This window comes from Erigeron canadensis, chromosome 9 (genome assembly GCF_010389155.1).
Source record: "Erigeron canadensis isolate Cc75 chromosome 9, C_canadensis_v1, whole genome shotgun sequence".
Lineage (NCBI taxonomy): Eukaryota > Viridiplantae > Streptophyta > Magnoliopsida > Asterales > Asteraceae > Erigeron > Erigeron canadensis.
Genome location: NC_057769.1, coordinates 11,941,609 through 11,968,568, shown reverse-complemented (window position 1 = coordinate 11,968,568; position 26,960 = coordinate 11,941,609). Strand labels below are relative to the sequence as shown.

Genomic DNA, 26,960 nt, shown 5'->3' with positions numbered 1-26,960 from the left:
TACCCAAAAAAACTAACCATGTCAAAACACATCTAGATAAAATTAAAGTGCTGTGTATTTTATAGCATTAGTCAACTTTAGTCCTAAATGAGACATCTAAAGGAATTCAGACATTAGAAAATGTTATATTTTGAGTTCAGATATTGGTTGTTCATTACTGACATTGAATTTTTATGATTTGGATGAAAAAATATACTAACCTGAAAAGCTGTAAACTTGAAAGACTGGCCTCTCTGGCTGAAAACAGCCATTGTCATCAAGCCATCGTTCTGCTTTAAAGTCTTTTGCATCAACACCCCTTCATTCACATCATAACCCTTGTTATTTAGTGAAAAGGCCTAATAAAGGTTGCCACAAATGTAATCGAACTTTCAAGGCATTAAGCCTTCAATCATATATTCCAGAAAGCATTGATTATAACTAAAGTACAGCACAATGGAAGTTGACAAACAACATACTAGGTCATCAAGATCTTAAAATATACATGAACTTAGGTACCCTTGAAAACTCATTTGAAAGTGGCCCGTGAGAATCATCCATCACTGTAAGTCAACAATGTAGTTAATGTAGTCATTGTAGAGTTGAGTCAAGGAGGAAAACACCACATGGAAATAAACAATGAGAAAATTGCTAAGTCAAAAATTTTACATCCTGACCATTTCTACTATGTTCTCTTGCAAAACCTAAGTGCTCAAAAGTGTAAAATATGAAACTATGCAAAACAGTTTCAACTGCAATATTTAAAATACAAGAATCTAGAAAAATGCATTGAAATATTTTGTTAAACAGCAAGCGTACAATGAATATATACAAATCAGAAGAAAGTAGCAAGCGTAGCAACCTGAAAAGATATAAATCTGAATCAACGCCATATGAACTTCCTTCTTCCCATTGCATATGGCTCGATATCTGCTTCATTAAGATTCAAAATCCATCAACAAACTTTTTGATAAGTAATTGATTCGAAAGAAAAAGATCTAATTTCTTATTATATGGAGAGAGAGAGGGAAGGAGAGAAAATATGCACCTTAATAAATATGGTATATTAACTAATTTTGCAATTCACCATCTATCTTGATGCAGGGGATGTGGGAGATTTTACGCCAATAGTTGAAAGAGCCTTTACCACTTTTACTTGTGTTTTCTTTCAGTTTTGGGCAATCTTGAATTCTTAAGCTCAAGAGTGAAGGCAATAGCTTCACGGGTATATCTTTTAGTTTTGGACAAGCCCCGATGCGGAGATGTTGGAGGGAGGTGAGGTGTTGGAGTCCCACTGAAATTGTTTCCAATTTCTTAAATCCCCATAATGTAAGATATGTGAGATGCGAAGGAAGAAGACGAAGCGGAGACAACTCACTCAAACTCCTCACCTCGTTATCATTTTCTCCACCAGATAATCCTAATTTAACAAGGGAGGTTGGAAAATTCTGAGAGCCCCATTCTGATATGGGCTTCTTCAACCCCCCTGTTACAAGAATAGTTAATTTTGGAGGCCAACGTCCACATGGAAAACAATCATCCATACTTGGACAATACACAATTACCAGCAGTGTTAATGACGTGAGATTTGGTAGCACAAGGTCCGAAAATGACTCTATATTTTCACATTTCCATATTTCCAGGGATGTGAGGTGAATGAAGTTCAATAACCCATTTATTGATTTCAGATTTGGCAAATTATGAATTTTCACATGTTCAAGTATTTGTGTGTTGTTGGTATTTTTTCCCTTACCCAACAAATCCTTTTCTCCCACTACAACTAGTTCCTTACAATCTTTAATTGTGAGTGTCTTGAGGTTCTCCATTCCACTTTCTCCTGTTGGGAAAGAGACGTGTCTAATAGCATTACAATGTTTAATCTTTAATGTCTCAATGCTACCTGGACACCTACACTCCTTCAAATTATCACAATGCTTTAGTTCCAAGATCTTAAGGGATGTTAGCAGATTTCTCCTGCAATCCTCCTGTTTCTCTCCTAAACTCACCAATTCCGAACAACCATTAACTTCCAGGTGCCTTAAATTCACAAGAACCTTACTTGCGACTTCCTCTGATTCCCACATGTATCTTATTTCATTACAACTATTGACCCATACTTGTTCGACTGCCCCAAGATTGTTTATAACACCTCTCCACACCTCATCACTAAGCCCTGCAATATTATGTATTACCAACTGAGTGACTAAAAAAGCTACACGAATTGTGCTTCTCAATACACCATCGCCAACACCCTTTATATCTAGATATCTCAATGTAGGTATTTCTTCAAGGGAGATGTCAACCAATTCAGGACAATCATATATATAAAGCTCTCGAAGACATGGAAACACTACATCAGCCTTACAGGTCGACCATACCTTCCAGCCCAACATATCTTTAAACCTTAGAGTTTTAAGTGAAGGGAATGCAACACCACCCGTCCCAAGTAGCTCTGAACCTATGACTTTAACCTCCTTCATGCCTTCAATTACCAACTCCTTAAGTGATTGTAGCCTCCCAAGTGCTGGTAATGACTTACAATTTCTACAATCACCTATCGAAACATGGACCAACACATGAAACGAGGAATCACCAACCCAGTTCGGAAACTTTGTTCCCGAGTATGACATGATTTTGAATTTCTTTAAAACGTCACTAGAAGGCTTAAGTACACTAAGGACCTCAAATTCAAGTGCTTCATTTGGAGAATCATTAGATACATCATTCCATACCAGCTCTACCTCAGTTAGTCTTTTTGTCGATAAGCTTGCATCCCGTGCATGTCTTGCATCTTGCACTTTATTTAACCCCTCAATGCAAATCTTACCCTCGAGATTCTTTAACTCTTTGAGCTCAATTATTGTAAAACCATCATCTCTTTGAATAATGATCTTGCTAAGTGTTTGTAGGCTATTCAACTTCCCAATTCCTAAGGGCATCTGCTTTAATAATGGAGTATCCCTAATGTCAAGATGTCGCAAACTTTTAAGCTTTGAAAAGCTTTTAGGCAACTTACATAATTTATCACAACCAAAAACAATCAATGATTGCAAGTTATAGAGATACCCCACATTTTCTGGTAGTTCTTTGATCTTAGTTTGCGACAAGTTCAAATACCTCAATTGCTTCAAACGACCCACACACTCCGGTACCTCACTTATCTGGAAGCCGCTTAAGCAAAGAACCCTCAACATTGGCAACTCGGGAAGTAGGTCAACCAAAATCTTATTCGAGAAGTAGAATATATCATAACTTTCTTTCCCCCCGGTAGACACCGCCAAAAAAGTTCTCAAACTCTTGGCACTTTTAAGTGCCTCGAACTTCTGGTGACCGACAAATTCCTCACGAATAAATGACATACGGCGGTACTTTGCCAAAGTTTCTAGCTTCATTTCCATTTGATCATTCAACCTGAGAAAAAAATCTTCAGCAACAAATATGGCCAAGTCATTCAAGAGGTCGTGCATGACAAAGAACGATTCATCATTAGGTGCATGCTGAAAAAATGACCTCGATAACAACTCTTCAAAGTATTCATGTCCCAAGGATTCTTCGGTTAACATGCTTCCAGTTGATTGTTTAATGAAACCTTCGGCCACCCACAACAAAACCAGCTCCCTTTTGTCAAACAAAAAGTCCTTGGGGAAAAAGGAGCAATATGCAAACAATTGTTTCAAACATGCTGAAAGCTCTTGGTAACTTAGCCTAAGGGCTGGAACAATATCATTAACATTTTTTAAACGCCATATCTCGCTATTTAACACTTGCTGCCAATCTCTTTCATCTAATCTGGCCCTCAATAGCCTTCCAACTACTTTTAAAGCCAAAGGCAAACGTCCACAGTTTTTCACAATACCGTCACCATGTGGTTTCAGTTTAGGATGCGAATTAAAGTTATCTACATCCAATGCATGACGAGCAAGTAAAGACATAGCATCGTCATGTGACAAACTCTCGAGCTTGTCTAGATGATCGAAACCAATCTGTTTGAGCAATCCTTCCTTCCGGGTTGTCATGATTATTTTACTTCCAGGAGCCCCTGCATCAAACGGCTTTACGAGGTTCTCCCAATCGACGTATTCTTCACACCAAATATCATCTAGTACCAGTAGAAATTGTTTCTCCTTAAATTGATCTGACAGAGCTATTTGAAGCTGATTTAAATCTTCAAATTCCTTGTTTTCACTGGTCATTGCTCTAAAGATGGTTTGACTAATCTTAAACACATCAAAATCATCAGAAACACAAACCCACATACGGAGCTTAAAGTGATCCTGCACCTGTCTATCGTTATATAAACTTCTAGCCAAAGTGGTCTTACCAACCCCACCCATACCAACTATAGGTACAACGCTAAACTTTTCCTTACATGGTTTCTCATCTCCCAACAATTTATGGAGCAATACCATTTTTTCAGCTTCTCTACCAACAATCTTATATGAATCTGGCAAAGAGGTCTGGTTTTTTCTACTAGTTACACTGTTTGGCTTTTCATCTTTCTTGATATTCAAACCTAGAGAAACCTTTTCCTTTTCTAGTATCTCTAACTTGGCAGTGATGCTATCTAACTTGGGATGCAATCTACTACTTATATTCAAATCAGTACAACATGTCGGGATGAACTTTCTAATTACCTTTCTGGTATTTGAACCTGACTCCTGATCATTCAGCTCACGATGCATAGCATCAGTTGCCAAACCATCAAGTAAGTCATCGATATCATAAGCCAAATGTTGGAGACTATTGAGCCATTGTTTGACATCTTTATCAGCGGTTTCTTTGTCAGCAGCATCATTTAGGAGATCTTGGATTTTTGACAGTGTCTTGTCCAAGTTCTTGATCTCTGATCGGATTCCCTGTGCCCGAACGATCTGCTTCAACGCTTCATCTCCCAGTTTCTGAAAAACGACTTTAATCAACTCAGTAGCAATAATTTCAGCCATTGTATAGTAGGATTTGAGAATGAATATTCAGAAACAACCAACTAAACCTCTGTTTAATTATAGGGACTTTATTTCTTTCTTCATGTTATGGCCAATTATTTTTGATATTCTATTGATCATTGAAATATTATAGTCTGCAAATGGCATCAAATGGTCCAAGAGTTGGCAGTGTTAATCTAATGTTAAAAAAGAATACCTATTACTTTATAATTTAATCTTGATATTTATTAGATTAGAAGATTGGATTGGATGTATTAAGACAACAATTTATGCAAAATTCCAAAATGGCATCAACTAATAAAGCTTAAAGGAAGTTTCGTACTGTCTCAACATCATTGTTTTCTCAGTCACTTGATAGGAAGATGAATACATAGTAAAAATGGGTTAGTTGTGGTCATGTCAAAACCGATACATTGGAAATCAATAGGGATACCGGTCTATAGGGAGTCATTTCAGCAAAATAAATTTATTGTATTAGCCAGATGGACGTCTTTTTCTACCATTTAGGTCGAATCTGGAAACAGCCTCCGTAGAATCAATAATACATCAAGTAGCTAGTTTTAATATACTGTATATTCAAGAGCTTAAAAGGGAACATTTACATCACAATTTAACACAGTATGTACAATAGATGATAACCTAACTTCAAATAAGTAATTTTTTGGCATAAAAAAATGATCGATGAACGTACGTCATTTTAGTAAAGATATATAACAATTGTAGGCATAGGAAAACAATCGAGTTTAAAAAACCTATATTGAAACACTTATCCTTCTTCATGATCACCTACTCACCCACCTTATGGGAATTCCATTAGTTTTTCCAATAATCTATTTACCTGAGTTTTTATTTTCCCATAGTAATCTTGTTGCTAACTTTTGTTTCAATCAGTTCATTTCGGACAAGCTTTTTTTAGTTTGACTTTTGGTCGTGATATCGGTTACATATCCGTGGATTTTATATTTTTATGTGTTACAGGCTTACGGCTTACACTCTTACCGCAACTTGTTGGGCTGAAGATATAAACCATAGATATTTATTGGTCTATGGGCTAAAAATTTTATTTGGGTTGAACTTTGGGTGTTTGATTGAAGAATTATTTTATTGAATGATTAGTTGGACCACTCAAACAAATACTACAGTACCATTTTTTCTTTTCTCTTTGTCATTATTTCTTCTTATTTATCCGCATGGATTTATAAATGTTGTTTGAAAATATTTATTTACCATTGTAGATTGTCTCAGTGCTAAAAATATAATTCTTTGCCTTTCTCCTCCTTTCTAACTTTTAAAAGCATATATGCATGGACTCCATAATGTGTCGTCGTCAAGCAACATTCATTATCGTGAACTTGAGACTGAAGGGAGTGGGAAAAAAAAGGGGCAAACCATCCCGAAAGTTGTCTAAGTTCGCCCAGAACACCACACCGTTGGGTGAACCCACAAGGTTGCTTATTTCTTTGTTGACTGATGCGGAAATCAAAATGTTTGATATATTTTTTCCTCTTTATCCTTCTATATATATACAACACTTTCTTGCCCCACATGTCACATAACGTAAGTCATCCCACTCTCCAAAGTTTATTTATTTTCACCTTTTTTATAAGGCAACTTTTCCTACCCACATGACGTAAGTAACGTCACACTCTTCCGAGATCCACTCCTCCTAGTCTAATGAGACAAGACTATAATGTACGACGACATTCGAGGGTCTGAACAACGTCATTTCTTGTCAACGACTAGTGACTTTTTATGTAATGCTTGATTATAAGGTTAGTCAAATATCAAATTCTAAGTTAGTAAGACATATTTACAGTCATGTTAACATGATATTTTATTACAAGTATATATAAAAATATACATAAATAACTTAGCTACTTATGGGTACATATATAACAATAGTTAGCAGTAGGCCTAGCAAAATGGGCGGGTCGGGCGGGTTTGGGTAACGGGTCAAAACGGGTGCGGGTCCAAGCGGGTCACGTAAGGAATGCGGGTCAAACGGGTGCGGGTCAAAGCGGGTTGGGCGCGGGTTGGGCGCAGGTCAACCCACATTTTTTTTTATTGATAACTATTTTTTGTATTCTTGAAAATATTCTTAATTTGAAAATAAAGCAAGTGATATTAGTTCTGTTATATAAATTGTTAATATAAATATGTTCAATTATATAACTGTAGAGATTCTTTTATGTATAAATGTATATTTTATATATACGATATCAAAACTAGTCTAACTATAATAGAGAATTAGGTGTTTATTGAAGGTTTAGAAATCTTAACAAAAATATTGAAGTACATAATAATTTTAGTTTTAGTAATAATAATAATCTAAACTACATGAAACAAAATAATAATAATAATTATTTATATTTATATACATATACATATAATATATAATTTTATAAAACAAAATAGTTATAATTATTATCACTTTATTCATATTTAATAAAATTAAATAATAATTATAATAATAATAATAATAATAATAATAATAATAATAATAATAATAATAATAATAATAATAATAATAATAAACTCTAAAGATAAGAGTAGTAGATATAATAAAACAAAATAAAGCCACCTGTAGTGTTACCAATCTCTTATTTACCTGCATATGAAACAGTGAAAGGTGATATCAATATTTAAGGAATCGTTAGATGGTGCGTGAATTTGTGAAATTGCGGTTATCCATTCTTAAACCCGTTTGGACCCGCTTGTAATTGGTCTATGCTTTCATTGTAGACCCGCTAAACCCGCTAGCCATTTTTTCCACTACCCAAGTCCACCCGCTGAGCAAGAAAAGTTTACCCAAATTTATCCAATTCGAAAGACACGGGTTAGGATTGCCAGGCATAGTTAGCAAATGGTTAAGAATTGGCGTGTCATAACATTTATTTCTCTTTACCTATAGTTTATATATGTTTTTTCCCTACATTAAAAGACATGTTTCATCATAGATTCATGGGTTAGTTATTTATTCTTCGTACTTCATAAGTATATATATTCACAGATATGTAAATTAATATTATTTGATCTTATCTTAATTAATATAATTTAATTATAAGGTAAAAAATAAAAAAACCAACGTACACGCTTGTAATAAAAGTGGTTGACACACATTCATGCATATATTTGTTACATTACATATACAATAACACAACTTAACGGAAGATGGTAACTAGTAGAAGGAAAAATAAAAACCCTAGCTAACTTCTTCAATTCAATGAAAAACTAAATTTACAAAATCAACCTACACACATAGTGAATGTGTGTGAGAAAACAACAGCTTGCAACAAGTCTCTGAGCCTCTCTCTTTCTCCATAAATGCAATTGCATCTCCTCTCTATACACATTGCATTTACTACACCACCCTCCCTCTCTATCTCTTCAATTCTCCTACCTGTTCCTTTCCTTTCCCTTCTTTTCTCTCTCTCTCTTCATTCTTCTTAAATTCTATTCACAAGAAAGATACAGATAGGCTTCAATGGAAACCAGCCTGAAAACCACTTTTTTTATAATCTTACACTCTTAATAATATTAAGTGGTTTTCAGTAGTTCTTCATCCTTCCCCCCTTAATTTATCAGATCTTTTTTGGTCTGGCCGGACCAAGACTGAATTAATATTATACTAGTAAGTTTTCTCCATTCCCATATAGTTTCTGATAACAGGATTGGGTATCGTTATTGTTGTTCTTCTGATCATTTTCAATAGTTTTTTTGTGTTTATATTTTTGAAAGTACAATTATAATATTTTGATGGCTTGACTTACACATGTTTTTAATTTATGGATTTTTCAAGATTTTTTTGAACAAAGTATTTTTTTTATTTTTGTTACGAAATCAAGAAAGTTTTGAATGAATGATTATGTTTTTCATTCATTTTGAGTTTTCTTTACCAAAAAGAAACTATAAGCAAATTCCAAAAAACTCTACTAGGGTTTCTGAATGTGTATTATAAGATATATGCATATCTTCTTTGATATATACTATTATTTTTCTTATGTTGTGAAAAGATCAAAAATTAACATTTTTAGACATGATTTGATTTGATATGATTTGATTTATTACAAAAAGGGAAAGTTTCTTAAGATCAAAAAATATTTTTTTTTATCTATATATCGGTATATATTACTTAACTTCTTATTATATTTTTATAAACCTAGCAATATTACAAAGAAAAAAAATCTTATAAAATAAACCCACATCCATGTTAATTTTCTAAAACTCAGCTCTTTGTACTTTCTAATTTCATAAGATATAAATTCTTAAAATATAACATATATACTTGGTTCTTTAAAATTAGGTTTTAATAAAACTGATAGGTATGGTTTGCACAGAAGAATTTTTATTTTTATATTAATTGTTATAAACATTTTAGCCTCGAAATAATTAATATCAAGTGGTGACTTATGAGTTCAAATTTTAATACTTTATTTCCTTTTAACCACAACGTTTTTATATAGAATCCAACAAAAGAATTGAAAATAACATAAAAGAGAAATTTTGTTTTTAAGTATGAACGTTTTATGTATGTAAAGTTGACTTTGTTTTCAAAGAAGATAGAGATTTGTTGACTTCCAATAAATACAATTTGTGTCTTTTATGTGTGCACATATCCATAGTCCAAAACCTTATTCCCTATGCTTTCTTTAATGGTTTCCAATAATAAAATAAAGCAATTAATATTAATAAAATATATATTTATTGAACATTATTAATTAATGTCTAATTATACCCAAATATAATTTCAATTCATCAACACATGACAAAAGTGGTATAGTTCTTTCGCTTTCTCCATTAATTAATTTTATCGATCACTTGCCACTTCGTTTATTTATCTTTAAAATTTTAGAGTTCACGCTTTTGTTTATTCATCATAGATTTGTTGCATGTGTATGTTAGTTTGATTATATTTCCAAACCTTTAATGTGATATATTATTATATTTATTGAGGTATTAATTAAACTTGTAAATTAGTAAATGGCAATTTAATTAGAAATAAAATTCCTACAAAATATATTGTGTGACATTGACCTATTAATTGTATTTAAAACTTTTATCTTATCCTCTTATTTCCCAATCTTCATTTTCACACACTATATTTATTTGTTAAAACTTGTTAACAATTTATTTATAAATTAATCTTCCATGCATTTTTCTATCTATGTAATAGTAAGGTCAACCTATATATGACAATCCCCAAAAATATTCCCTATAAATTCTTCTATTTCTATATACTGTGTCAAATCTGTAGCTATCTATATGTGAGAATAAGATTGTCTCGATCTGTATTATTTTTCTTCTTTTAACCGAAATGCTCGAATAACATGCATCCTACGCCTTTTAAGAGTAAGGTCCGGCTCGTTCAGACCAGGGTAGTAAGTTGTCTTAGTTGATACGTATATAAGAAAAAAAAAAAAACCCCACGAAGCCTCCCATCAAATGAGATCTATCTATGAGAATCGAATTCTTACCTCATGAGTAAAAACCCAAAAATCTCAACAGCTGAACACAAAGTCTGTTTTTTTTAGACTTAATTTGTCTTTGAATAATTTTGAAGTCAAAATATGATAATATATAATCAGTCTAAATTAGATATGTTATTTGGCATATATCTACATTTATTTATGATATTTATTTCAATATCTATAATATTTCTCTTATATATATATATATAATTTTCTTTATTTCTTTATAATCAGGAGTGTGAAGAAAAAAAATGTTTCAACCCAACATGTTTGATAGTCAGCATCACCATCATCTTCTTGATATCAGCCACAAAAGCCCGGAAAATGAACTTGATATGCTCCGAGATGATGACTACGAGAGCAAATCCGGCACTGATATCATGGAAGCTCCGTCTGGCGATGATCAAGATCCAAACCAACGTCCTAATAAGAAGAAACGTTATCATCGTCACACTCAACATCAAATACAAGAACTCGAGTCGTAAGTTGATGAAAATCATAACATTGTTCATTTAGCTTTTTTTTTTCCATATAGTGTTGATGAAAAACGTATGTTTTTTTGGTATCGGTTGAACGTAGGTTCTTCAAGGAATGCCCACATCCGGATGATAAACAAAGAAAGGAACTTGGAAGAAGGTTAACTTTAGAGCCATTGCAAGTCAAGTTTTGGTTCCAAAACAAAAGAACTCAAATGAAGGTAACTTAATTTAAACATCATATATGTGTAATGCATTTTAAGGATAATATATAACTAGTTAATTACCTTTCTGTTAATGTTGTGTCATGGATTTGTCTTAATGATATTTTTAGGCCCAGCATGAACGCCATGAAAACTCGCAACTCAGGAATGATAATGAAAAGCTAAGAATGGAGAACATACGTTACAAGGAGGCGCTCGCCAATGCAACCTGTCCTAACTGTGGTGGTCCTGCAGCTATTGGGGAGATGTCATTCGACGAACAACACCTCAGAATTGAAAATGCCCGTCTACGTGAAGAAGTAAATCAATCAACACCCCATATATATATATTTAGTTTTATTATTACATACTTATATTTATAAGGTTTCTAAAAACATTGACTCAGATTTTTGGATCAAAATGTCTTGCTTTTAAAATGGGTAGTGATAATCGTACCACAAAATTTGATACATCTATCACATTATACATATATCATAGCATACTTGCAATGCATAACAATGATAGACTTATGAAACTCATGTGATATGAATATTACTTCTCTTTTAAAATAGGTCAAAGAACCTATTAGTATCGATAAGCATTTGACAGTCTCATCCATAGTAATCACCTAATTTAAATCATTAACATAGCCAAAATTAAACCGTCAACATAACTCTTTATTTGATTTTTGTTCATAGTAACAATATTGGTTTCTAAAACCCGATCTTTTTGTGCATTTAACAGATTGATAGGATATCCGGAATTGCTGCAAAGTATGTGGGCAAACCAATGCTAAGTTACCCAAATATGTCACAAAATGGACCACCGCGTTCTCTTGACCTACCAATCGCTAGCTTTAGTTCACAACCTGGAATGGTGGATGACATGTTTGGAAGCAGCAACCTTCTCCGTTCAGTTTCAGGACCTAGTGAGGCCGATAAGCCACTTATAATTGAACTAGCAGTTGCAGCCATGGAAGAACTGGTTAGAATGGCTCAGTCTGGTGAGCCTTTATGGGTTCCAAGCCCTGATAATTCCGCAGAGATATTGAACGAAGAAGAGTACTCTCAAGCCTTTCCTAGAGGCATTGGAGCAAAGCAATTGGGAATGAAATCAGAAGCTTCACGAGATTCCGTCATTGTCATCATGAATCATGTCAATCTTGTAGAGATTCTGATGGATGTGGTATGAAAAATAAAAACTTTTTTTTTTGGTGCTCAAAAGTCAAAACCTTGATTTATTTGAATTTGAGTTAGATTATAATTAAGTGAACATGATATTGCAGAATCAATGGTCAAATGTGTTTTCCGGGATTGTTTCAAGAGCAATGACTCTCGAAGTTCTTTCAACCGGTGTTGCTGGAAACTACAATGGAGCTCTACAAGTGGTAAGTTACAATTATATATCGATATGATCTATTCTTATTGAACTCTTCTTTAAACGTTTGTAAACAAAAATGCATTCACATGCTCTTAAAGTTCATATTTGTAATTTAAAACAAGTTAGAAGGCGAGTAAAAGTTATGCTTTTGAGTGTGACACTTGACTAAAATCTTGGGTTTTTAGCATTAGCAAGTAATATGCTTTATATGCTTGATCTATTATTATAAATTGAACCGTTCTTTAAACATGTGTCAAAAAAATGCATTCTCATGCTCATAAAATTCATATTTGTAGTTTAAATCAAGTTAAAATGCAGTAAATGCCAGTAAAAGTTATGCTTTGAGTGTGACACTTAACTAAAATTTTGGCATTTTAGCAATATATAGCAAGTACTAATATCTTCTATATGCTTTTGAATGTGTAAATTGATTTCTCATAAAGACTGTAAATTGATCAATAGTTTGTAAGTATCTTCTATATGCTTTTGAATGTTATCCCCAATTCACACACATGTATTGCTGCAACACTGAAATATAATTAACACAACATGTATTTTTCAGATGACAGCCGAGTATCAGGTTCCTTCGCCACTAGTCCCAACCAGAGAATACTATTTCGTTAGGTACTGTAAGCAACACGCCGATGGGAGCTGGGCTGTGGTTGATGTCTCTTTAGACAACTTACGCTCTTCTACAATGTCAAGATCTCGAAGAAGGCCATCAGGTTGTTTGATTCAAGAAGTTCCCAATGGGTACTCCAAGGTGACACTCTTGGCTAAATTCTTACTTCTTTTTTTTTTTAAATCAGTTTATATAAACAGTAGGAGCTAACTGACTGGATCAAAAAATATAAAGGACGTCATCCTACTAATAATATAGATTAATTGTTCTGAAACAGTCTAGTATTGTAGTATTAAGTTTGCGTGTTGCTTTTTTTAGGTTACATGGGTTGAACATGTTGAAATCGATGACAGAGGTGTTCATGATATCTATCGGTTACTAGTGAATTCTGGCTTAGCATTTGGAGCAAGCCGATGGGTAGCAACACTCGATAGACAATGTGAACGTCTTGTAAGCGCTATGGCTAACAACATTCCTACTGGTGAAATTGGAGGTAATTACACATTTGTTAGAGTTGTCAAATTGGGTTGGCCGGTCAGGTAGAGTACCCTGCAATGTGTAATATTCTTACACAAAAATTTTGTATCAATAAATTACACTAATTAAATTTCAGATGAGTTTTAACTTGTTCTTTCCTTTTTCTTTCACGTTAACATTTTTTATTGATCTCTAGTCAGTTCTTTCCTAAGATTTAGAGAATTAGCTTGGTCCAGTCTGTTTGTTTGATCAGCATTTGTAACTTTTATCAACAACGTTTGGACAGTTATATCGACTCTAGAAGGGCGAAAGAGTATGTTGAAACTTTCAGAGAGAATGGTTTTGAGCTTTTGTAGCGGTGTTGGAGCTTCAACAACGCATACATGGACAACTTTGTCAGGTAGCGGGGCAGATGATGTCCGTGTTATGACTAGAAAGAGCATTGATGATCCAGGCAGACCTCCTGGTATTGTGCTAAGTGCTGCTACATCGTTCTGGATCCCAGTTCCACCAAAGCGAGTTTTTGATTTTCTTCGTAATGAACGCTCTAGAAGCGAGGTAGATAATCAACTTTCATTTCATAAATAGTCCTAAAAATCATAATATATAAAAACTGCTTACAAACTTTTGTCACATATATATGCAGTGGGACATTCTTTCAAATGGTGGACTGGTTCAAGAAATGGCGCATATTGCCAATGGTCGTGATCCAGGAAACTGTGTCTCACTTCTAAGAGTCAATGTAAGCTTTTAATTAGATTCATTCAAAAGAAACATAACAATATGTTTGCATATTATGTATGTATACCAAGGTTGATTTTTAATGTGTATCCTATTCTAGAGTGCAAATTCGAGCCAAGGAAATATGCTCATACTTCAAGAGAGTTCAAGTGATTCTACGGGTTCATATGTTATCTATGCTCCGGTAGATATTGCAGCAATGAACGTTGTCTTAAGTGGCGGTGACCCTGATTATGTTGCATTACTACCATCTGGTTTTGCTATACTTCCTGATGGAGCAGGAAAGAATCAAGGAGGAAGTATTCTAGAGGTTGGGAATGGTGGATCTTTACTGACAGTTGCATTTCAGATTTTGGTTGATTCGGTTCCAACTGCAAAACTTTCACTCGGGTCAGTAGCAACAGTTAATAGTCTTATTAAGTGCACCGTTGAAAGGATTAAAGCTGCGGTTGGTCCTGATAATCCGTAGCTATGAGGCCTTCGTTTTTATGGTAAGAAGCTGTCATCATAAGCGCATTTTCTTTTAATTCATAGAACAATGCAGCTATAGTTTTTTTTTTTTTTTTCCAACTAATGTACGATTTTCATTTCATGTAGCATGGAACCAAAGGGAATGTAGGAGGATTTAGCGGGTGAAGTTTACTCTTATTGTAAGAAACTAATGGAAGAAGTCAAGAACGCACCTAAAACAAACCTTTGGTGTATGGCGTTAACGTCAAGAATGAAGTTTTCACCATCCATTGAAGGTTATGGGTTCGGGTATTGACTTTGCCTAGCTCAAGATTTCCGAGTAAACTAAAACCTTATCTAGTGAATTTTTCTAGTTATAACTCTTGAGAACGTTTTTCAGGATTATGGTTTTTGATGTAGGTTGTTTAATTGTATGTGTTTTGAAGTGTCACAATGATCTGTAGAAACTTTGCTCAAACAGATAATTTCCTCCTTTCATATATCTCATGTCATTCCCTATTTTGATAACATGATTAATCATGTTTGTTTGGCGTTTATCTAGAGTAAGTCATTCTATGGGTCTATAAGGTAGAGACGCTTCTAAAGAATTAGGCGTTTTTTTTTAACAGTACTAGCAAGTTCCTAGAAAAGGGACACATAGATACAATAAAACATTTAGGACTTGAAATCCAATGAAGCCAACTACTTCTGCAATGATTATTCCTATTTAATTTGTGATCCAGTTGTGAGAAAAGAGTTTGATGTTGTCCATGATGATTTTGGGTTTTCTGGAATTTATAGATTTGGAATTTAACTTTGCTTGCTTACTGATTAGTAATTAGTTGTTACATGGATTGGTAATTTGGATTTCAAATCCAATTGTTTCAGTTCACCCCTGTTTGTGTTAAGTGGGTATGATTAATAATGATCTGTCCTTGAGCGCAAATTACAAAAACGTACGTGGACTGATGAATACAAAGCGACTGGTTTTGGGTCCAGTCAAGTTGTGATCTAGAAAATATTATTCATCCCTCTTGACAGTTTTGCCTCATTTCAGTCTCGAAACACTTTCTGTTCAGGCAATATACCTAGATGTACTGTTTCACCCAAGATTGGTAAGTCAGGTAAGAGCGATGTATTTTTGGCTTTGAAAAGTGGAAATTGCAATATCGTTTAAAGATCTTAAAAGATTCTTCTAAAATACTTGATCTTTTCATAACTCTTACATAGCAAATTAAAGACTAATTAATAGTTTAACAATATGGTGGCATGAGTGAGTTTTCCTCTCTAGATCTCTGGGTGATAAGAGTTTCTCACCCAGAGATTTAAATTGGAGATCTATTCAGCAATTAGCTTGTTTTAAATCATATAAAGATCTCCTTAATACGGAAACTTGGTTTTTTGAATTAAGCAAGCATGCAAAGGGGTATGTTAGTTAAAACTTTGTAGTTTGTATTAATTAGGGGCACAAGAGGGTATCTTTGTGTAAACATCTTCAATGAGATCACCATACAGAAACGCATTAAGTTAGTTTAAGGGTTACAATTTCTGACAAACTGCCTGAAGAAAAATAATTAAGCTGCCATTTTGATAATCAGCCGGAGACAAAGGTATCATAATCATCCACACCATGTTTTGCGGTGGGTTTGGGTCAATAGTGTCCTTAAGTTAAATGCCATTATCAGAATTCAGAACTAATGACTTCGATGCCTCGAGTTAAATTGTGTTTGGACATGTGAATAAACATGAAAACAATACCTTTACAAGCAACCAAAAGAACCAATACATTATATTGCATCAAATGGTTAGTGACCTAGACGACAATTAATGCCAAGTTTCTTGAGAACATTTCACTAAATGAGACGAGCTTTCGACGATGCCCAAGAGGATGGACTAAAGCAAAGGAGCTATCGACTTTCTTAACGATCATTTTGCACATTACGCATGACCAGAGGATGCTATTCCTGGATGATCATCCATAGAGCATACATAAGAATTTATAAGTGAAAATAAGAGCATCAACATGTTAAATACGAGTATTAAAATGGATCTATCTCTGGGACTCACATCAAGCAAAATCAGGTTGTCATTAACTAAATGGTGTCTACTTGTAACCTTGGATATTTGCCATGATAAAATCAACTGATTTATATGGAATGCCAAATTATCAAATATGGTGTAATATTAATATATGATATTCTTTGCACCAGTCTATGATCCGGGCTCAGGCTGGAATCCCATGAACTTGGGCCAAAATGATGCTAGCCCAAGATGATTGTTTTTGTTTTACCCAATAAAGTTACATCATCAATTATACAGTTATCGCAATTGCAATAGTAATCTAGTTTCAGTAATAAAACACATTATCAGGTTTTATGCATCAAAACTGTATTTTAGCTGTTATTGAACAATGCAGTCCAGGTCATTTTCCAATGTAAGATTACTTTTCAAGTACTCATTAGAGACAAAAGAAACCCAACCCGACTTTTTTCGGAGTGATATACACACAATGTTATCTCATTTTCACATTTTGTGCAGAATATATCTAGAATAGTCCAGGATCAAAGCAGGGATGGTATCGATAGTACCGAAACAGATATACCAATTACCGAACAGTACACTATATTTTGGTACCGGTTCCGTACCATTATTTTCAGTACAATACCGTTTTTACCCATTTGTCCCATATTTCCAGCTTTATTCCAATGTAAGATTTGATATGTGATTTACGCTTGATGTGTATGTCGCATGTACTTCACCTTAATGGTTTGAACAGTCTTCTTTATTATACTTGAAGGAGGTTTTACATTTTTATCACGAGTTGGTTGAGCCAAGAAATAATCAAATACCAACTGCTCTGAGCTTCAGCACATGGCTATTTACTGTGACAAAATTAAAATAGAAAACCATATCTACAAAACGTAATTGTCTTTGGGAACTAACCCTACAAAAACCCGAACACATTTACAACAGAGGCTATAGTTTATCTCAGTTACCAATTTTGGTTTCGGTAATTCGGTAATAATGCTAATCCCTATGATTATCTGTCATCCCAATAAAATGACTGAAAGTAAAAACATGAGTAAGGAATATATTCAATTTACGCCACTTGACCAGAAAATTGCAGGTGCATGCATGATTTGTAAACTATACCCCAGAAATACCCCAACAATCTAGTTGGAGATCCAAGGTTCTATTCAAATGACTTCTACAAAAGTATCTTATGTCTGTTACAGGGGGAGACAAATAATGAAATCTTCTGAAACAGTACAATTCTCCCATAGTTAAAAATAAATAAATAAAAAAAGCAACAACTTTGCTATACACACAATTTAGCTGCTTACCGTGCTATTCTATGTTCTTGAACGGAAACCTTTACAACCATCGTCCTATTAGGCTACCCAACCAATGTGTCTGTGTGTTACATCTTTGCCATTCTCTCCCTCCAAATTTTTCATCCAATCTCATTAAGCAATAGGAATATGGCATTTTCATCTTTAAATCTCGTGAAAAAAGAGTAGCCACCTGTACCAGGTATAAGAATATGGATTCAAATTTATGTAATAAAACCTATTGATCCGCTCCTACGATACCAAAGAGTAAATGTTAAAAATCAGAATGAAATAAAAGGCTAGATGAATAAGCACCTCACACCAAGGAGCCCCAGCCTTCATGGCTCTTTCAAACACCTCATGAAAAAAAGTTATTGAGTCCACCAAGGAGCCCCAGCCTCATAGAAATGCTCACCTTCATCCCATGAAATTTGGCAAGCTTGCAGGCCAATAGTCACACCAGGCTCCTTCCCGTGTTTTGCAGCCCATTCTTCAGCAGCACATTCTCTATCAGCCTCATTTTCAAATTGCTTCTTGTACTTGCCGAAAGGGTTTATCCCAGGAGTCATTACCTCTGCTATTGCAGCTGGCATATACATTGAGTCGCCCACTATTGGTGCACCACAGGCGGCCAGTTGGGCTCGAATCTGTAATAATGCATCAGATGTCGTAAAACAAACTCTCTATTCTTTTTTATGGAATGATAAGTATCAAAATAGCAAAGAAGCCCCTGAAATCAATCATGTACCTGATGTGTACGGCCAGTCAACAGGTTAATTTTGCACTCGTATGCAAATTCTTTATTAGGCCAATTTGAATTCTCAAATCCATACTTATCTGCAAGTAAAGCATTTGGCCAAGGAACTTTCCTGCATTCTAAGACCTCAAGTTCGCACACGTTCCATCCCTTAATAAAGTCTGCAAGTTTGAAAGGTACATCATACATGGATAGGTTTAACCAAAGCTTCAAGTTTCACAAAAGTCAAAAAACTCATTAGTAAATCAAGGCCTTTAAATAGTCCTTTTGAACATTCTACCATAATGGTTTGGAACAAAAATACAATAACTTTCAATAATTCAAGAATTCGCCTGTAAGGAATTTAGAGTCTCATCATGAATAAGAAACCGACACCGGCACAGACATCAATTGCTCTGATAACAATTAATAGAAAAAAAAAAAAGAACAAAAACAACTTCCAATTGGAGCTCTAAATTGCTCAAAAACAGCTTGAGAGCAACTTCCAATTGGAGCTCTAAATTGAATCACAATTGGAGCTCTATATTAAGGGAAGAGTGAGAACAATTACAAGAACAACTCACAATTGAATCACAGTTGGAAGCAACTTCCAATTGGAGCTCTAAATTGCTCAAAAACAGCTTGAGAGCAAAAGGAGGAAACTTGTTATTTCGGAATGAATCAAAAGATGTAAATCAATTACGGACTCACCCAGTTTATACTATTGATCAACGATTTAACAACTAACTTTACCGGCCTATCATGTAAAACGTGTTGACTCTAACTTTGACTTGACTTAAGTTTGACCCATATCAGTAAAAGCTCGCAGTTCATATGTTTCGGCTGATCATATATGGAGCTTTTTTATGAATTTTATTTTACGATTATGGACTAACATTATCATTAAATCAAGGCATATATATGCAGCAACAACAGAATCCTTTTTCATGTTCCGTATGAGATGAAGGACTTTTGAGAAATGAAAACAGAGGACATTGTTTGGTATCTTCATTATTTGATTTCATAGTTGAACTTTGGAATTAACCGGAGTTTAGATGACAAAACCTCTAGACATAATTTCTCTACTTGCTTGTATCAAGTATAAGTATATAACGTCAGGTCATTGATTCCATCCACGGGAATGATGAGGTATACTTCAGTATGCCAAAAAACAGAAAGTGGGAGGGATTTGGAAGGCCATAAATAGAACTGAAGGTGATCTGAAGAAGCATGACATTGATATTCAAAATAAGATTAAGGCATGTCCTGGAGAGAGGTCTAAATCCGATTTTGGATTGACAGGTTGGTTGGAAACAAACCTCTTGCACTTTTATTCCCTGATTTATTTCGGTTGGAAATTAATAAGGAAAGGCGGATCTCTCAAGCCTTGAAACAGAATGGAATGTGGGATGACAGTTCTTTTATGGGAAGATCCTTCAACATGTGCAGATCCAAGTAAGCTCTCTTAATGAACTCTTACGAGAAAAGAACTTGGATCATAACATGGTGGGTTCAGAACTTCAGATAAATGGGAATGGTATAGCATGGGTAAATTCATGGTGAAACTTGTGAGGAAACAGATAGATTCTGAAGGGATAAATAGTGATTCTAAATTTTTTAAATGGAATAATTGGGTTCCAAAGAAAGTTAATATCATGAATTGGAGAGCCAAAGATGACCGAATCCCAACTATGGCAGCATTACATAAGAGAGGTGTAAGACCTCCTTCGGGCATCTGCAGTTTATGCCAAGATGTGGACAAAACGACTGATCATTTGTTCACTGGATGTGCTATAGTGATGAATGTTTGGATTAAGATTGGACTGTGATGTAGAATTGCACCAGTTTTTGCGTTCTCAATAAATGATCTACTATTTATTCATGAAAACATGTTTGGAAATGGAAAGTGGAAGACATTGCTAAACGCGGTCATATTGACAACTATTTGGGTCATATGGAAGGCAAGGAACGACGTCGTGCACAACAACAAACGGGTCACCGCGTCACAAAATTTTGAAGAGGTTCGAGCACTAACTTTCTTATGAATTGCGAAGCGGTCGAACATGACGAGTATTCTTTGGAACCAATGATATAATTTTGATGTTTTATTGTGATGGATATGTAACTTGTTTTCTAAGAGTATCACGATTGTTGTTCAAAAAAAAATAAAAAATAAATAAAAGATGAGCTTTAAGAAGAAAATACCAAAGGCAATGTTAGAACTATATCGTTTTTGGAGTCACCCACTTCCTCTATGAATATTGCATTTTTATGATCTACTTTACAAAAGAGAAGAAGCTAAGATGAAATAGCAATGAATACCTTTGGAAATAATTTTTGGAGCCATACGAAATGGTCGCATGTAATGGGTCATGACCCCACATGGCACATAAGCAGCAACAAGTGCGAGATAAACTTTCTTCACTTGTTTATCCTAGATGACAAGACAAATATTAAATTGTTACAAACGTAAAATTAAATTTAAATATAGATATCACAGATTTTAAATAAAAATGTATAAACTTACCCTGATCTTTCTATGAAAAACTGAACAGTAATCTTTAGTTCTAGCTAGGACAACACTGCAAAACAAGATCATATTTTTTGACATCTCATTTACAAAAAGAAAAGATACAAATGGTCAATGCTTTGATTTACCAGCCTTCTGTACAATTATCAATCTGATGAGTCGTTTTTAATGGAGTAGTTAATGCCAAGGCACGAGTAGCAAAATTTACACAAGTTTCTTCGATGTTGTCTGTAGTTCCACCAACCTAAGTCCAAAAAATGAAAGTAACAAACAAAGTTAAGATGAAAGGTACTAAAGTGAAAATAGATCAGAAGTGTCTCCAATGGAATAAGATATCACCAAAAACAGATATATTTTGGTTATAAAGGATAATTAGAAAAAGGTTGTCACACATGTTTGGGTATATCGGTACAAGTTAGCTGGTATATGTTTTGCAACAAGAAACAGCAAAGGGTCATACATATTTTAGACTAAGATCAAGAAGAAAAAATGATAGACATACTGATGTACCAGCAGGCTTATTGAGAACCACATATGATGCCGTCACAGCAATTATTCTGGATCTCCAGTCAATTTCATAGCATCTGGCGAAGAGTTAATTAATACATATCAATAAAGAAAAAGAACCATATACTATCCTATTCTATCTTAATAAAACTCCAAATGTCATTTGAGTTAACTACCAAAAAGATCAACTGACTTTTGCAATTCACCAACATGATAAACAATGCTTTTAACCAACTTTATATCAGAGTAGTCAAATGATCACTGTGATGATAGAACTCCTACACAGCATATCATGCATCTCTAGCCAGCGTTATAAACTTTTAATAGATACAAAAAAAATAAAAATAAAAAAAATCACTTGCATATGTCAGCTAGCTGAGAGAATCACTTTTACTTATTAAGCAAGTTGCAAATAGTCATACTGCCATTGGTTAGTATGGAAATTAACCCCCTTTGCAGAAACATAGCTTTATATGAACAGTTCTGCTACATAACTTGAGCAAAATAGTTTTGCAGATGAAACTTTCATCTGAAGTATAGAGAGTATATATTTGCTCAGGGTACCTTGGAAATCGTTTAGGGCGTACATGCACCCTCACATATGTCCCCGCTTCAACGAACTCATCAACATGAGTTATCCTAAATGTTTTTTGCGCCTCTCTCACAGTAATTCCTTTAATTGAAGGTCTCTTGCTGAGTACTGACGGATCGGTAACTTCTTTGTACAACTTGATTTCCTCCGGTGTCGCAGTTACAGGAGGCTTTGGACATACAAGGGCATAGAACACAGCTCCAAAACTAATAAGATCTGCAACGTACCTTCAAAATTCAAGCATAATAAGCAACACATCTGTAATCTCTTCCTATAATATTCTTTCTGAATTAACTATGGCTCCAACTTCTTCATTCTTCACTTCCAACTATCATATATAGTTATATACAGGTAAAAACGGTACTATAACAATAACTTGATTTTTTGCGTTCAAAAACGTGTACTCAGCTTAATATAATTGTTTAATTTAGCTTTATCAGTCAATATACGCATTTGTTTCCCGACCTATATTATAGTAGTTACTTGCATTTAACGCTACAACAAACGCTGATAGCATTGATAGCAAATTTAAACAAATTAACTCTACCCAATGTCACTCATATATTTCTATTACTCTTCAATCATTTTCTGTTTGTCACTCAGTTGACATTGTGTTGTGTGTACAAGATACTGAGTTACAGAGTCAAGCACAGCTTCAGTAACTGGAAGCGCAAGTCCCTAGCATATGCAGGAAGACTTAAAGTAATTGCTTCCGTCCTGTCATCTATGCAGGTCTACCGGGCCTCCATTTTCTTAGTTCGTAAATTGGTTACTAAAGAGATTGAAACTATCTTGAACGGATTCCTATGGTTTGAAGAGGCTTTAACCAAAGGGGAAGCAAAAGTATCATGGAAAGAGGGTTGAAGACCCAAAAACGAAGGTAAGAAAGACTCATTGTGGGTCAAATGAATAAACATCAACAGATTAAATGGTAGGAGCATATGAGAGCCCTATTGAACCAACTTATTGCTGGGGTTGGAAATGCCTACTTCAATTAAAAGATAATGTAAGATGGCATGTAGTATGTAAACTTGGGGATAAAACTAACACATCCATGTGACATGAAATGTGGTGTGAAGTTGGGCCTCTATGCAAGTACATCAGTACACAAACTGTTGTTAGCGCAAGACTAAGGGGGGTTACCAAAGTTGATGACATGGTACTATGGTAGTCCAAGAAAAGTGGCATTAAATGTGGTAAAGTTACACGTTCCAAACCTGACCAACAGTCTGAGAATAAGGTAGTTTTGGTTAGCAAAAAGGGCAAAGAAGTTCACTGTACGCTAAGCAGATTTTGGAATTATATGAGAAATGATGAAGGTTAACTGGAGCAATTTAGTATGGTTTACACGAAACATTGCCATTGCAGACACGAGATATGGAATTCTGGATAAAGTGTGACACTTCTTTTGTGTAGTAAAGTGAATGATTCACATTAGTACCTTTTCATTGATTGTGTACTCCAAACATGTTTGGGCAAAGATGAAGAAGATGGCCAATATGAATGATTTGACTTTTGATTGGGGTGGGATATTTAAGGCTCTGTTAAACAGAAAGTTGTGTTGGCTCCAAACGTCTATTTTATGGCAGGAGAGAAATACTAGGTTTTTTCAAAACACTACAAGGTCATGAGAAGTGCTAAGTAACACCATTATTGAAATGATTCAGCTCAAACTGCTAAGCTTAAACATCAAGCCTTCACCAGAAATAGCAAAGGTTGGGATTATATAGAAGAACTTTCGATGGAATTGAGTGCAGAATAAAGAACTAGCTTCAAGTTCAAGTGGTGTCTATGTCACATGCTCTTGAGATGTATGCCAAACGAAGAGAAAATAAGTGAAATTCAATAATAGTAGGTGCTGACTATGTGGATAGAATGCCTCAATGTATAGTTTTCTGTTATTTGGCGGACCATATTAGTTATATTGGAGACTGTCCTCAGAAACTAATTTGGTAATGTAAAGAGATTTTGACATTTTGTAATTAATAAATGCTCTCAAAGAGAAACGTAAAACCTTAAATCCTTAACTTTTGCAAAAACATTATAATTCTGTGATAAGTGGTTTTGACAAATGCATTAAAACATTATAATTCTGTTGCTTAGAAAATAACCTTGGGTGCCTAACGGTCCCATACTCACTTTTCTCATAACTTTGTGATAAGTGGTTTTGACAAATGCATTAAAACATTTCACTTGGTAAAAGTAAAGAAACTCTCTGCTCAAGAAAGAACATATAATTCTGAATACAAGTTTATTTATGTTTTTATTAATGTTAAGATAGTGGTCATACTGTTCTATGAATAACCTATGCCTGCCACTGACCTAGATTGCAACTGATTAGCACAAAAATATTTAAATAAATAAGATAACAAGAAGTAAAAGTGCATAGCAACTCACAAAGGCGGAAGATCCAAAGATTTGGTTATAAAGTCAAGAATCGATCCTCCTTCTTTAACAACCAAATGTTCGATTCTTGGTTGAAAGCTCTCAGCAGGGCACGGAAGCAAACGACCATATTCTGAGTCTCTGGAAAAAAAAACTACATATGTGTATCAACTTTCCAAACTCAATTTAATGGATAGATAAATATAATTAGACTCTTTGTTCCAAATAAATAATGTCCAAGCAGAGCAATAACATTATGAAGAATTAGATGTTTTGTGTTACGTCAAAGCAACAACCGAGAAGACCCAGAGGGCCGTGTAGGCCACACTTCAACGATGGTGCTAGGAGGATCGAACAGAAGCACGACCCATCCTGGCATGGTAAGAATTAGATGTTCCACATATGAAGCAAATTTGAAAGTTTTCAAATAAATTACCAACAAACCTTCATATTGATAAGAAGATTCCATGTGACCGTAACTACACACATTTTGGAGCATTACGTTTCCCCGTTTTAGGCAGGTAAGAATAGGGTAATTATCATTAAATTGTTACATTTTGGAGTATAACATTTAGGAGTATTCCACATAACTTCATATTAATAAAAAAAAATTCCAAGTAACCGTTTTGGAGAGTTACTTTTCCCCATTTTAGGCTGTTTTGTGGAAATATCATTAACTTGTTACTCATTTTAAGTTTCTAACAGTGAATGTAAAACATGACCCTGAAAGTAATTGCATATTGGAAAATGAAGAAAACGGTACAAAGATTGATTCAGTCAAAGTAGGGTAATTTTCCTAAAATAGTAACGAACTTTGCATGAATTCCCAAGTCTAGAAATCCAAGTATAAAACTTATACAAAATAGAAAGCAACTTTTGACTTGTATCAATTGCAGAAATTCTTAACATGTGTTAACATCTAAGTGGCTTTCTTTTTGATCATTCTTATATTTGATTCCTAAAACTTATAACTTTTTAAACATTCAACCAATCAATCATCCTTGAAAACTTCTTACTCATCAATTGACCAACATTATTGTAGGGGTGGATTATTGAGGGATTTTTCAAAGGTCCAAGGTTGCATCCTAGGCATTTGTGTAATTTAGGAGTAGGAGTATGATAGACTGATATAATACCTTTAATGAAATTATTTACTAAATACATCTATCGACCTTTAAAATAACTATACCACTCCCTTTTAGATCAGTCACTTTTACATTAATACCCACACCGCTACCACCACAGCCGCCGCCGCCACCACCCGTTGCCACCTTCGCCACACCGCCGCATCGCACGGGCATTTGTCTATATTTATATACACATGACATTCCATCAAGTACATTGTAATCATCTTGAAACAAACTCATCAAATCTATTAAATAAAAACTACTTCCAATCGAGTATCATCGGTTTTCCTAAGTTTACCTAAATCATATAACTTTACAAAGTGTTTACAAGTAATATGAAAAAAAAAAAAAAAAAAAAAAAAAAAGGAAATGGAGTTACCGATTAGAAGAAGTAGATACACTTGTTGTTGATGATGTAAGGGCAGCTACAGAAGAAGCAGATGTGAATGGTGTTTTTCTAATTCTTATAGTGTTAGTGGTTAAGTGGCGACTCAAGTAGGCAAACGACGTCGTATTGGTGGTGGAGGTGGTGGTTGAGTGGGTTAAGGATAATAGGATTGAGATAGGGTGAGGGATAATGAAGCTCCGGTAGTTGAGGAACAGTGACGATGATGATAGTGATAATTTCGCCGCCATATTTCTGTCTCGGTTGTTGCGGCCCGCCGAGGGGCACATAGTGTGTTTTATTCTTATTAAGTTTAATTAAGAAAAGATTAACCACATTGCTGAGCAAACCATCTTTACAAGCTCCGGTAATTAAGAGACTGTGATCAAATACTCGATACGTAATTGTCGAATTGTGTTTTATTGTTTTTTTTTCCACGATATAATATGAAAATAATTTAGTTAAACACTAAAATTTTGAATAGAATATATGAATGTTCAAAAATATTTATCATTTCTAACAAATTACATCAAAATTTGTAATTTGGCTGTTCGCATAAACGATATAAATTCATATTATTTATCTACTCTAATTGTCCTGAATAATTTAAACACACTCGGAATATAT

The 26,960-nt window shown here is 34.4% G+C and overlaps 3 protein-coding genes across 6 annotated transcripts; 1 reads left to right on the top strand and 2 right to left on the bottom strand.

Moving 5' to 3' along the window:
- Positions 1-876: 876 nt before the first annotated feature.
- Positions 877-4,922, bottom strand: LOC122583217 (putative disease resistance RPP13-like protein 1). Its single transcript, XM_043755640.1, has 2 exons — positions 1,028-4,922; positions 877-909 (listed from the first exon to the last, which is right to left on the bottom strand). The coding sequence occupies exon 1, from the start codon at positions 4,920-4,922 to the stop codon at positions 1,050-1,052; it is 3,873 nt and encodes a 1,290-aa protein (XP_043611575.1). The 3' UTR covers positions 877-909; positions 1,028-1,049.
- A 3,390-nt stretch (positions 4,923-8,312) lies between these two features.
- LOC122581970 (homeobox-leucine zipper protein MERISTEM L1-like) lies at positions 8,313-15,269 on the top strand. Its single transcript, XM_043754304.1, has 12 exons — positions 8,313-8,553; positions 10,625-10,871; positions 10,970-11,087; positions 11,201-11,389; positions 11,814-12,254; positions 12,355-12,456; positions 13,012-13,212; positions 13,390-13,564; positions 13,835-14,106; positions 14,195-14,290; positions 14,390-14,780; positions 14,887-15,269. The coding sequence occupies exons 2-11, from the start codon at positions 10,642-10,644 to the stop codon at positions 14,756-14,758; spliced, it is 2,193 nt and encodes a 730-aa protein (XP_043610239.1). The 5' UTR covers positions 8,313-8,553; positions 10,625-10,641; the 3' UTR covers positions 14,759-14,780; positions 14,887-15,269.
- Positions 15,270-17,878: 2,609 nt separating this feature from the next.
- On the bottom strand, positions 17,879-26,651 carry LOC122581944 (RNA pseudouridine synthase 6, chloroplastic-like). Of its 4 annotated transcripts, none has more exons than XM_043754274.1 (10): positions 26,328-26,651; positions 24,834-24,962; positions 22,409-22,663; positions 21,840-21,921; positions 21,466-21,581; positions 21,335-21,389; positions 21,130-21,241; positions 18,820-18,989; positions 18,456-18,718; positions 17,879-18,264 (listed from the first exon to the last, which is right to left on the bottom strand). In XM_043754274.1, the coding sequence occupies exons 1-10, from the start codon at positions 26,621-26,623 to the stop codon at positions 18,237-18,239; spliced, it is 1,506 nt and encodes a 501-aa protein (XP_043610209.1). In that variant the 5' UTR covers positions 26,624-26,651; the 3' UTR covers positions 17,879-18,236. The 4 variants fall into 4 exon arrangements, 3 of the variants coding, with proteins under 3 accessions (XP_043610209.1, XP_043610208.1, XP_043610210.1); XM_043754273.1 differs by having other exon boundaries at positions 18,487-18,718; XR_006321060.1 differs by having other exon boundaries at positions 18,175-18,264; positions 18,387-18,718; positions 26,328-26,650.
- Positions 26,652-26,960: the final 309 nt, after the last annotated feature.